The sequence below is a fragment of the Dioscorea cayenensis genome, chromosome 13 (genome assembly GCF_009730915.1).
Source record: "Dioscorea cayenensis subsp. rotundata cultivar TDr96_F1 chromosome 13, TDr96_F1_v2_PseudoChromosome.rev07_lg8_w22 25.fasta, whole genome shotgun sequence".
NCBI lineage: Eukaryota > Viridiplantae > Streptophyta > Magnoliopsida > Dioscoreales > Dioscoreaceae > Dioscorea > Dioscorea cayenensis.
In genome coordinates, this window is record NC_052483.1 from 1,664,347 (window position 1) to 1,676,949 (window position 12,603).

Below are 12,603 nucleotides of genomic sequence, written 5' to 3' on the forward strand. Positions count from 1 at the left end.
ATTTCAGGATCTGCAGATAAGACCGGAAAATTTTGTTGCAATTCTGTTACATGATTTCATATCTAAATGACATAAAACTTTCACTTTATTAAATCTTGAGAAACATTTCAATGGGTTTGCATTGAAAAAAAAAAATAACAAAGATGGCAAATAACTCTAGTGAAATCATACTTGAATGCATGTAGATGTTAATGCTGGCAACATCTTCTTCAAAATGAGTTTCATTTTGGTTTCTCTGAAACAAGAGCTAGTTTTTCACTCTGGTTGGATTCTGATGAAGGCTGCATTTCAAGTAAATGTTGCTCTTCCTCATTGTCGACGACGTCTTGAGTTTTGGTCTCCGACACTGTTGGCTTCGGCTTAATTGTAGATTGCTGGTAAAGAACACCTCCAAACATGCATATCAACAGGCCTACAGTTCCTATCAATGTCGAATGCTTGTCCCATATGACCAAATTAATCACCACAGTCAGAAGTTTGTTTACTATCCCGAGCACGGTAAACCCAGTGGCTGATATAGCTCGTCGACAAGAGAACCCGAAGAAAGATATTGCAAGACCGAACAAGCAAGAGAGCGCCACAGGCAGAACCACACTGAAAGAGTACCAATCGGACTCGTCAGAAATCTCATGCTTTATCTTGCTCAGCTCCCCCATTATCAGCAGCTCGAGTGGAAACAACATTAAGGCCTCCAGATTGTTGTAGAGCACCAATCCCCAAGTGTTGAGCCCGATGGTCATGACCACGTGTTTGATGTACACGAAATCGATCGACATGCTCACAAGATACGCCGCTGCCCAGCTGTATGCTGTCACAGTGAACTGATAATCTGTGATGACATAGAGAACACTTCCACCAAAGATGGTGCCCAGTGAAAGCCATGTGTATAGTGATGGCCATGGCTGCTTTAAGTAGAGTGTCTCTCCGATGGCTACAAATATGGGAACCGCAGATCTGAAGACGATAAATGTATCGACATTGGCATGGAGGAGGAGCTCGCTGTTGGTGAAGAGAGAGAGGTAGAACATTATAGCAGCAGGCAAGAACTTCCACATAGTTTTAAGATTGATGGGGTCATGGTCTAATATTTTTAATGACCCGCATAGCAAGACACCGAATGCACTTGTGAAGTATTGCAAGGCTGTAAGGGCTCCTGGGTATGGGAATTTCATTATTGCCCATTTGTTGATGATGGAAAGAAGTGATGCTGATATGCAATAACCAGCAGCCACTCCATACACTGAAGCTTGTTTTGCTAAGCTAACTAGAGTATCGCTCCAGTTTCCCTGGAGTTTCGGTACAGTTGATGCATCACTTCTGTTGCTAGAAGTTTCCTTGTTTGTGGTATCTTCATTATTGGACATCTGCGGCAAGGGCAACTCACATGTGTTTAAAGTTTAAACTTTCTAGAGATGATAACATGCAAATAAAATGCCTTCAAAACAAGGGGATGCTTCCACAATAATCAAGAGTTGAAAATAAATACAGCTGTCAAAGTTGAAAATGCAGACCAGAGTGGTTTTATGCCTTTATAGAATCTATTGATGCAAATAAAATGTTACCAAACAGAGAAAAATGTTGATTTTCCCCAGAAAATCAATGTTTAGGAGCTTGTATTACATCGAGTCATGAATCTATCTATAATAGATGAATGGAAATCTGAATCCTAGGAAGTAATAACAAAGGACTCTTGCTGGTATTGCTTTATTCCTTCATGAAACACCGGAATATTGATGTTACTACACCTGGTAATTTCAAAGATAAGCAGATTAAGAAGGCAGGGTCTCAACTGCCCAGTATTGGATCTAGTTTGCCTATAAAGCTTCAACTAAGTCAGAAGGAATGTTTTCTTTAGATGTTGTTATAATAAAAATAAAACATCATTCACGAGCAAAATAAGTCCTACAACAGAAAAGCATAATTGACAACAGCTAAAAAGCAAAACCCATGAAGGAGATGGTTAGAGAAAAACTAAGAACAAGTTATTACTTCAACATTGAACATTTATTATATCTACTACTTCAGACCATACCTCAATTGCCTTCTTTTAACTAATCTTTATACTTCTGAAGTGGCCCAACAAAGGACAGACGGGCAGTTTGAATATGAGGTGGAAGCTAAACGCAGATCAATATTCATCAAACTGTGACCTCTCGTCTGACCAATTACTGGATGAGCATTCAGCGGACTCAGAGCATCTTTAAAATGAGTCCCATTTTGCAAAGTCCTCAGCCTCTACATGAAAGGAAAACCTGCAAAACCTACAGTGAGTACATATACAAAAATTGGAACTTGTAAGCACATACATACAGTGAACAAAACATGTTAACTTGAATCAGAAACTACAAAAGGAAGCTTCAAGTTACAATCTCATGCTCAACCACTTCGCCTAAAGACAAATCAGCTAAAATTGAACTTCATGCCTATTACTTAAAGCAGAAAACAAAACAAACTACTAAAACAATGGTAATACAAAGGTTAAGAGTTAATTTTCTTGATACTGCACATTGAAACAAATCATCAAGCTAATCATTGGCAGATAGAACAATTCCCACCAAATAATGAACTTGGAATTAACCCCAAGCCACAACTCACCATCCTTTTACATTCAAGACTAAATGAACTCAGCCTTGATGAAAGTCATGCCAAGCTAATACTGATGATAGCAATGAAGGCATCAACTTTGCAGTTTCAAGTCACTAAACAGGTTGGTACAAACTTAAAAAAACAAGGACAAGAAACAGGCAGTGACAAAACATGCTAAGAAAAATCAGAAACCACAAGAGATATTAGGCTCAAGTTTTAAGTGCAAAAACAAATCAGCTAAAATAACACTTCAAATCACTAATTTTATTAGCAAAGATGTAGTTTCTGATTGGTAAACAATCTTGCATCTAAGAAAAACCAAATGAAAACGAACTGGACAAAGCCTATGTCAATCTAACCCACTAAAACTGATGATACCAATCAATGCATAAAAATTGGAGTTTTGAGTCACTAAACGGCTGAATAAACCTCGAGAAAACATGGAGACACAACCAAGCATCAAAACCTAGAATCAAATAGATCAAACTACACATCTCATTTCCCCTCAAAAGATTCAAACTTCACCACACTACAACCTGGATTAAATTTAAATATTCTACACGAATGAGAACAGAATCATAAAACAATTGAAATCGACAGCGAAGGAAACTCACCGAGACGCATTGGTGTGATCTCTGGAGCTTGCGAACAGGGATTTATGGAGAAAAATTGGTGAAATTTTCAAATTTCTCGGGATTTGAAAGCTGAGAAAAAAAAATAAGAAAAAAAAGTGGAGTCAAAGACTTCATGAGAGGGGGATCGAGAAATCGACACAAACGCGATAAGGTTGATCAGCTGAAATTTAACAAACAGGAAACACGAAAGCATAGTTTATATTTCTGTGGGGCCCATCGTGTATTTGAAACGTGGCTATCATTCATACGAGATTTCATTCTCCTGCTGTTTGAACCATGTAGGGTTCTGGAGAGATAAAAATAATATATATTTTTAATAATTCTTAATTTTGAGAATAAAAAAACTAATATCTATTTTTTTTAAGTGGAAATTGATAAAAAGCACTTTAAGTTTGTAAAATTCTAAAAAGCAGATTAGTTTCTGATCAAAAACACTCACTTTTAAAAGTCTATGTTTTTGAAGCACTAGAGCCTATGTAGCGGATGTGAGCGGAGTGAGTTTCGAAATTTTTGGACGAAAAATGCCCTTGCGTGGGGAGTCGTGGTGACTGTCATCTCGGCGATTTGAGGAGGAAGTGGGGGTTTTCAGTAGAGAATAACGCAGGAGGCAATTTATTGGGCCAGTTTAATTGCTTTTTCTCGACTCACGTCTTGACTTTTTCAGTTTCGATTTCGTCTCAAAAGTTGTCTCTACGTGAAGCCTCTGTAATTAGCATTTCAGTCGACTTTTCCCTTTCACGGTATCTCGAGAGGAGAAGTCCCCACGTGACTAGTTGGCATTTCATCGAGTTCTCTGATCTAAGGTATTGAGTATGGTTTTATGTTAAGCTGATTACATTCTGAAAGATTTTTCGGTTTTGTTTTGTGCTCACATTTTTGTTGGAAGATATTGAAGTCTGGAGGGATTTCTCGGTTTGGGGTTTTTGTTAGATCTGCGAGGGAGATTTCTCGACTGGGGTTTTTGTTTTGTTTTTGCGTTTTCAGTATGTATCTGCTATCGAAATAGTTTTTCGATTGTTATAATTTGATGTAATATTTATAATGTACGATTTCAGTTTCGTTTGATATAGTTGCTGATTTCTAGAATGAGGGTTGACGTTTAAGAAATGAGATGTTCTGAGTTTAACATTTGTTGTCTACTGTTTAAGTATTCTCGTCTACTGTTTTAACAAAAATGGGTCTCTGTTTAACATTTTATATCTACTGTTTAATAAGCGAGGAGTTCACAGTTTAAAACCTTATATTTCAGCTAAACTTTTTGTCGATCTGCGAGGCTTGTGATTATGGCGGTCGACCCTAGTTAATGGGCGTTGCTATTTGTGCGCGGTTGTGGAGACCTTGGTGAATTGAAGAGTTAACATGACCCCTCGAGCTGAGGAGTTATTCGAAGGACACCGTTTGCGGCGTTGATTTGAGGTGGAAGCCGTATACGAGAGGGCCCTTCTTGATTCTCTTTTGCGAAAGATGCGATGGTGCGCTGATAAATTCGGGATCGGGAAAGCTGCTTTGAGTTTGAGACCTCGAGATGTGGCCCTCGTTCTTGAGTACTGCGTTGCGATAGGCGACCTGCGATGGTCTTCAGAAGAAGAAAACCCGGGTCGGCGTTCGAAGGCGGTGTCTATCGAGACCTACGAGAGCAGTCGGAATCTATTCGACCTTTGTGTCGATATGGAGTTAAGCGCGGTCGGCGGCGAAAAATACCGCTGCGTGCTGCGACCACGAAACCAGCGCCAAAAACAAGGCGTCGATTGCGCGTACGTCGTGCGGTTTATCGGCGATTGCGTGGGAGGTGAGAAGTTCACGAGCTACCGCGAACGCAGGGCGTTCCCTTACCTCGGATTACGGTATGTTACCGCGTACTCAGGAGGAGGCGGTGGCATCCATGACAAAGGGGTCGTCGTGGCGGGTTAAATTCATTTTTGAATAACATGTCTTGTATGTCGCTATCGATTTTGTTTTCAAATGTAAATCTGGACAAAATTGATTCAGTTGTTTTCGTGTTCGAAGAACGTGACTTATATATCTTAATGTAAATTTTTGTTTGTTTTGAATTGTAAGCGGGTTAAATTCCATTCGGTTTTTATTTCATTTGTTTAATTTTACGTTGTGATTGTGTACGTTTCACTTTCATTGTTTAAATATAGTATATATCGTTTAAACATCAGTTTTAAATATTTCAAATTACGGTGTACCCGTGTAAAATAACACTTTCTCTGTTTAAATGAATGCACTTATTGTTTAACTAAATATGGAAAGTTGCCCATCAATACACAATTCGATTCATTGTTTTTGTTTTTGAAGAACATGACTTGTATATCTCGATGTAAATTTTGTTTGTTTTCGATTGTAAGGCGGGTTAAATTTCATTCGGTTTCATTTCATTGTTTAATTTACGTTGTAGTTGTGTACATTTCCGTTTCATTGTTTAAATATACCATATATCGTTTAAACATCGGTTGAAAATATTTCAAATTCTGAGTGTATCCGTTTAAAAATAACAATGTCTCCGTGTAAATACATTCAATTCGTTATAAATACACAATGTTTCCACTATCGTACGTCGGTTTATTAACAATGCCCTAGTCGTGACGAGTTTCATTACAAAGATCGTCGATTGTGGCCGGATCCTTGGCGGTGGTGCCCGATGTAACTCGCGGACATCAAACGCTGCGACTCGATCCTCTTTCGTCTGAAGCCGCGGTGCCTTCTAATCGCGAGCGATGTAAGCGAAGCTCACGATTTCCGTCCCGAAGGCACATCGTACCGTCGGGTATGGGAGAATATAGCTTCCTTGTATGCCGGTTGTAATTGTCGGCGGTGAAGTACCGCTCGTAATCGATGTACGTTGGTGTACATGCGTTATTCTGCGCATGAAACATGTTCTGAGGATCAGTAAACACCCTCGCCGGCGTCGAACAGAGTTCGATGGCGAGATCAGCGAGATTCTTTGCGTTGGTCGATCAGCCGTAGCGATCGTGACCTGGCGACCAACCACGAAGATTTCGGTGCATCGCGTCCGAGCCAGCGGGCCCGCCGCGTGAGCACGCGCGCGCGACGATCAGGAGGGGACACACGCACCACTCAACCCTCGAGTCGTGCGCAGGCTCCGCGAACTCACGCTAAAACAACACGCGCCGATAATAAAGGTACCAAAAACAAAACTTTCAGCTCGAAAAATCAATAGTAAAGTGAAAGATATACAAATCACATTCTGAGTTAATAACACTGAGTGGATCGCTGCTCATCTGATGTTGACTCGATTAGAGTAAACAAACAACGACTCGGGATACAAATTGCCCGAAACTTGCCGCCTCGCTATGACGACCAAAACCACTAAAACACGGAAGAGGAGGGTGAGTAACCATGAGTCACTTCGATTGAATGGGTTAGCACAAATCCTAACGAGAATATCAAAAACAAATCGGGAAATTCCAATAAACACATTCTCGATAACATAAATGGCTGGGCCGTTGCATTTTGCGACATGATGAAAATACGGGATATGAAAGCTGGAATTTAAAAAAACCAAAAACATAAATTCTCCGCAGTATAGACACATCAACATGTATAAAACAAATGCACGGATATAATTTCCCAAAATGAGTAGAAAAACCAACTTAAACAAATAAAAAAGTCCTCGATAATCACGAACCCTCGATTACTGCGTGATACGTGTTCAAAAAGCGTTAAGATATCGAGACATGCTATGTAAAGATCATGATTCGAATATACACGATTGCAAGAAAATAGAATTTTTCCTCAAATATTGAGATTTCATCTACGATCGAATAAACAATGGCTAAAAACACTCTCTCTAACTTTTAGCGTCGATCACGACTAAGTTGAGGCCCGTCGAGATCTTGCACCCTTGGCGTTGTACCGATCGCGTATGTGGTGACCCGGGATCCACGATGTATCATCGATCGAGGGGCCTCGCTCCCACTTTGATGCGGACAGAATCAACACCCGAGTCCTGCGCGCCACCTCTAAAGGTCGGCCCGTTGGGACCCACTACTGCGATGAGTCGGGCCTTAGCCGCGTCGCCCATCGAAACCAACGTATAGTTTGTATGCTTGATAATCTGATCTGAATCACTCATGTCACAGAGGTCCTTAGTCGGGACAAGCGTTCGCATATCCGAGAATAAGCGTTATTTCCACAAATCAAAGCGAAAGCATAGTAATGCATGTAAACTTTCAAAAAGTATTCCAATCGATGTGCGATACATTCAAAAACATTTACATCCAAATGCGAGAATAACACAATAATAGTCTGACTCTGAAGGCGTTGCTGAACAATAAAACCGAGTCGATATTAAGCGCATTATAATATCCACAATCTAGAAGAACATGCCGATTCGGAAATAAAAACCCACATTTGTTTTCATAACCATAAATATCAAAAGCGTGCTTTCATACATGAGTGAAAGGTTTACAAACCATTTCTAAAAGTTGATGCCAACGATTGTAGAAAAGAAACATTAAGTTTTGAGAAATACGATAAAAGGCATCAAAAACAAGCATAACTTTTTGTTCTAGATTTAAACCTCAGAGTTACTTAGGATCATTCTAGCTTTCTCTTTCTTGACTCACTAAGTTTTTCCTCCAAATACGAAGATTAATCCCAAAGGTCTAGTCTATCACAACCTCTAAATACTTTACAAGTCATGAAAATATGTTCATCTCATCACATATATTTACACCTACCAATATACATTGATTAAATCCTACTTTCACATCGTTAGGTATTTACTTTCTGAAGCCTTTACTATTCGAGCCTCTCTTATACTCAACAATGTCTTAGATCCTTATCATAGTGCCACTACCTCAACATTAATATTTACTTCATCTATAATAATTTCATTGTCAAAATACTCACAAGTTGACTATCTCCTCTAAGGATGTATTAAATCAAACTATTATTAAAAATTCACGAGAATATTCGGTCTTTGCAATTCGACACTATCACGTATATAGCTCAAGCTATTCATCATCAACCTTCTAAATAAATTCCATTTAGAATAATAATCATAATCTGTTGGCATCCGCTGGGATATATATATATATATATACATATGTATATCGATATGATCAAACTACAATTAAGCACCCTACACTATGCTCACAAGAACAAACCTCATCAATTTGTGAGAATCCTACTACATAAGTGTAATTATGTCACCCATGGTTCTCGAGATATTACAAAGAATATATTAGCATAAATCTCAGCGACTAGCCAAAATCATATATAAGGTTCACAAGTTATTCAATTTCAATATACTAGTGTAGTATGCTATACCTTAGCATTCGAAGACTTCATCTGAGTTTCCATGTACCATGTTTATCACATCATGCCTCAAAGCTTCGGAAATTATGCCATCGTTGGGGAATTAAATCATCCATTGAACATACATAATCAATTTTACTTACTAACCCATAAGCTCCATGAACTTAGTGTAATAATCGATAATTTCCATTCATCCTAGCTATAGCATATATCCTCAGGTTCAATCTCAACTAACATGCAAGTACAACATTAAAAACTTTCTCATGATTTTTCGGAGGTAAACCACAAAGTCATTTTAAATAAACCATGAGTCTCTAGTGATCATCTACACTTTCTTTTCTCCCTATAGCGAGTGATTTGAAAAACATGATAAAGCCATGGAAATCATTCGGAAAAACAAATAAAATATTTTTCGATACTCGATTAGAATTGTGCACTCAGCATAGCACTCCACGGAACATGTTGCCTCGCGTGGAGCACGCGCCCTGAGATGTCGGTTTCCTTCGCCGGAGGATGCCGCCACCTAGATACTGGCCGAGGGAATCCAAATACTAATGAACACTAAGAATGATAGTAAAAGAAAATGCATGCAAATGCATTTATACATATCTGTCTGAAAACGTTAGGGTTTTAGGGCAAAAGCATGTTGTCATTTTGGACCCAGCGACCTGGAATGAAGTAAACCTAGTTCGATAAGTTCGATGAATGAAAAGCTTCAATTTGGATCAAAATACAATAAAAAGGCGAAGATTTTTCGTACTCACGGTAACATAAAGGGGAATACTACTGATGAAAACCGAACCTTACAAATGGTTTTTCTCATTTTACAACATCAAGCGATGAAATTTTTGACACAATTCTCATGAATAACAATTGTGACATCAAGGGCTTCATTTTAAGCCCAAAACTTCCACAAATCATGAAAAATCTAGGGTTTTGGTCTAGGTTTATAAATAATGAATACAATGAAAATACGGAAGAAATACATACTAAAAACTCGGATAAAGGCTCTTACCTTACTCAAGAGGGATGTGGGGAGTAAATTTTTGGTGTTGGTTCGCGAATTGAGTGCTTAGGAAATAGTTAGGGATTAAAGGGTTGGTAGGCATGGAGGAAGCAAAGAAGGAGAAGGAAGAAAGAAGAAGGAAGAGAAGAATTTGGATATTAATTCTCGAGGGTTGCTCTACGGTGTCCCGGGTTGCTACGGTGCACTTCAGCGATCTTGAGGACTCTACGGTGTCAGTGCTACGGTGTCGAGACGAGATCAGATAGTGTTGGTGCTGCAAAACTACGAGACGGGCTAGTTTAACTTCTGTAATGGGTTTGCTTCTGATGTGTTTTTATTCTTTTCTAATTTACTCTGTGCCCTCTAACACACAAGAATGGAAACAAAAATCAAATGATCGAGATTGCCCACTATTTATAGCGAGAATTTTCGCACATAATCTAGCTGCTGATCCGGGTATCTATTAATGCAAAATGACCATTTTACCCTAATGCATTCGCAAAAATAAGAGAAAATCTGGAGTCCAAATTTGAGTGGATGACTGATCAGTATGTCCTCAGACGATGATCTCTAACCCGAATGTATGTCTAGCGTAAAAGTGGGTCTCCCGTTTGATGTCGCTTGCTCGCATGGTTACATGCGTGTCGCGTCGACTTGAACTTCGGCAGAATAAGGTTAAACAAAAGGCGGTGATGGTTAAATAATTAGTCAACATGTTTAAACATTATTGTAATTAAATAAGCGAAATGATTAATATTTAAGAGTCGGAAAAGTGTAATTAAACAAAAATTGAGAATGTTTAAAAAGGTAATACTAAATATTTGAGTGTAAAATCGACGTTGGCGAGACCTTATGGAGTGCGACCATTTTAAGTCACGTTTGTGAAATGGCGGAGCTTCCTGATCAAGCATTGAGCGACTCATGACGTTCGAATACATCTACTGCTGATCACCTCCGAGCGGATAATTCGTTGACGATGCTCAAAGTATGTAATGTCAGCCCGGTGAGCTTAGGAGGGTGATATGGCGCAGTTCATTCAGCGGTCATCACAATCTTTGGCGGTGGATGCTTATGCATCTCGCAGAGCGTATAGACCGGCCTCCTCGCCGATGCGCTTCCCAGTGCGGCGTTGGCTTTCGTAAAATTGGCCTCGAATGTCGAGGCGATGCGCGTGTGGCGAAGAAGGAAGACTCTCGCCATGTGTGCGCTGCACGAGGCCCTTGGACACGTCACGAGGACGAAGGTAATTATCTCCTGATAATCTCACCTCGTATAAAGGCGTACGGCAACTTAGATATGAACCCAGTCGATTGGCGCCGGTCTGGGTTGTCGGTATCTATAGAAAGCGACGTGGACCATTGTTACCATCTTTCACTGCGGTAGTGTGCGCGATATTTTCAGGAGTGGGTACCATCGAGAAAACAGCGGCCTCGCAAACCCTCTTGAATCCCGACCTGCTCTGCCTTGCTGAAAGAAAGAATGCGCGTTTAAAAAGTCTGCGCGCGTCTCTCTCGCGTCATGCACATGACTGCGGGATTTAGTGCCGGCCGCACTTATCGCGTACGCAAAGCAAGCGTCATGGGCGGAGATGTACCGGCTGCGCGTCGAGGACCACACGGGCGTACTCTTTGTCTGACGAAACTGCCCAGCGCTAGTGTGAACCTATCCTGTCCCATGACGTGTCGCTGCGAATGTCGATGGCCTTGTACTGAGGGCAGGTCCTTGAGCCACGAGATCACTCGTGCGCTAACCCGTTTTTGGGCGCTTTGGGATGTGGCCTTGGAACCTATGCCACGCCGCCGTGTGTGCCAGCCAGGTTGGTGGCCTCTTGATTCTGCATGTATTTTGTTATATACTCTTTTGATGCGTACGGCGGCTGACGTAACCGTGGCGCCGGTCGCGGTCGCTGCCCGATGTTTTCGATTAACGCATGTGATTTGAAGTCAAAATTCCTTTTGATTGCATGATTTGATATCGTCCACTGAAAGTGTTCGTCTGCGTCATAAGCGTTGACCAATATCGGCGACGTCGGCGAATGATACGGCGAGGAGGAAAGGCGTGCCCACACTAGTCGGAATGTCACTGGGGACTGGGCCATGGGAACAGCTGGCGAGTGCAGATTCACATGACGCCGGTCGACAGTCGAAAGGTTTCAGATATGTTGGCGGAGAATATAATGTTTGGCGATGTGCGTCAATGGTTAAGCGTTTAAATTAAATACTTAAACAATTAACTAATAACGTGAGGACTGATGCGATATGGCCACGATGACGGACGTATTTAAAGCAATAGTGACCCAGGACAGCGAAAATAATTAAAAGAAAGGAACTTCTGACGAGTAAACCTCGTTTTCGTTAGGATCCCGGCGATGGCGCATTTTACGTCTCGGCGCGAGATGCGACTTTCTGCACGTTTGAAGATGGGTGGACGTGCAGCATCCGATGGAAGTGGCTTGACATCCGTTTTTCTGTTGGTGAAACCGTTTTATGTCCATACGGTGTGATGAAGGCTTCGCGTGAGGAGACTTGCAGGCCGTGGCTCTCGCGTATGGTGCTAACGCAGTTCCCGAAGTGGGGCGGTGAGCAATTGGCGCTCTTCCCTCCCGGGTTGGATCCTAGCAATGCCACAAAAACTCTCCGTAATATATCGTACGAAAACCAAAGTCGTACAAACCAGGTGAGAATGAAGAACCATGAAGAGCGAAGGCGACGAAGAAAGTAGAAGATGTAAAGAGACGACGCAGTGCGTGTTAGGCGCAAAACGAAAAGTCTGTGATAGCATGCTGGGAGGTTAGACTAGGCGTGATGTGATTGGGCGTGTTATTTTCCCTCCGTCCCAAGGGCAAAAAGGGAAATATATGTCGTTGTCGCGAGAGAGACATGTTGTGCGTGGGTCGAGATAGGATACCAGTTTCGACCAGCGTGGGTCTGCGTGTAGCGTCGAGGCTATGTTTAAACGGATCACGTATAGTGTTTAAAATAACGGTTAACTATTTGCTAAAAGTACATTATCATGTAAATTATAATATGTATGTTGTTTTAAATTGAATGCTTTCAGCGACATCGCTTAGCTTGCTAGATAGGTGCCTCA

General features: G+C 40.9%; 1 protein-coding gene across 2 annotated transcripts; it reads right to left on the reverse strand.

Annotated features, from left to right (window-relative positions):
- Window positions 1–67: 67 nt before the first annotated feature.
- Window positions 68–3,334, reverse strand: LOC120274433 (GDP-mannose transporter GONST3). Of its 2 annotated transcripts, none has more exons than XM_039280965.1 (3): window positions 3,201–3,334; window positions 2,033–2,252; window positions 68–1,364 (listed from the first exon to the last, which is right to left on the reverse strand). In XM_039280965.1, exon 3 carries the CDS (start codon window positions 1,362–1,364, stop codon window positions 222–224), a length of 1,143 nt encoding a protein of 380 aa, XP_039136899.1. In that variant the 5' UTR covers window positions 2,033–2,252; window positions 3,201–3,334; the 3' UTR covers window positions 68–221. The 2 variants fall into 2 exon arrangements, with proteins under 2 accessions (XP_039136899.1, XP_039136900.1); XM_039280966.1 differs by having other exon boundaries at window positions 2,033–2,261; window positions 3,201–3,330.
- Between the last annotated feature and the right edge of the window lie 9,269 nt (window positions 3,335–12,603).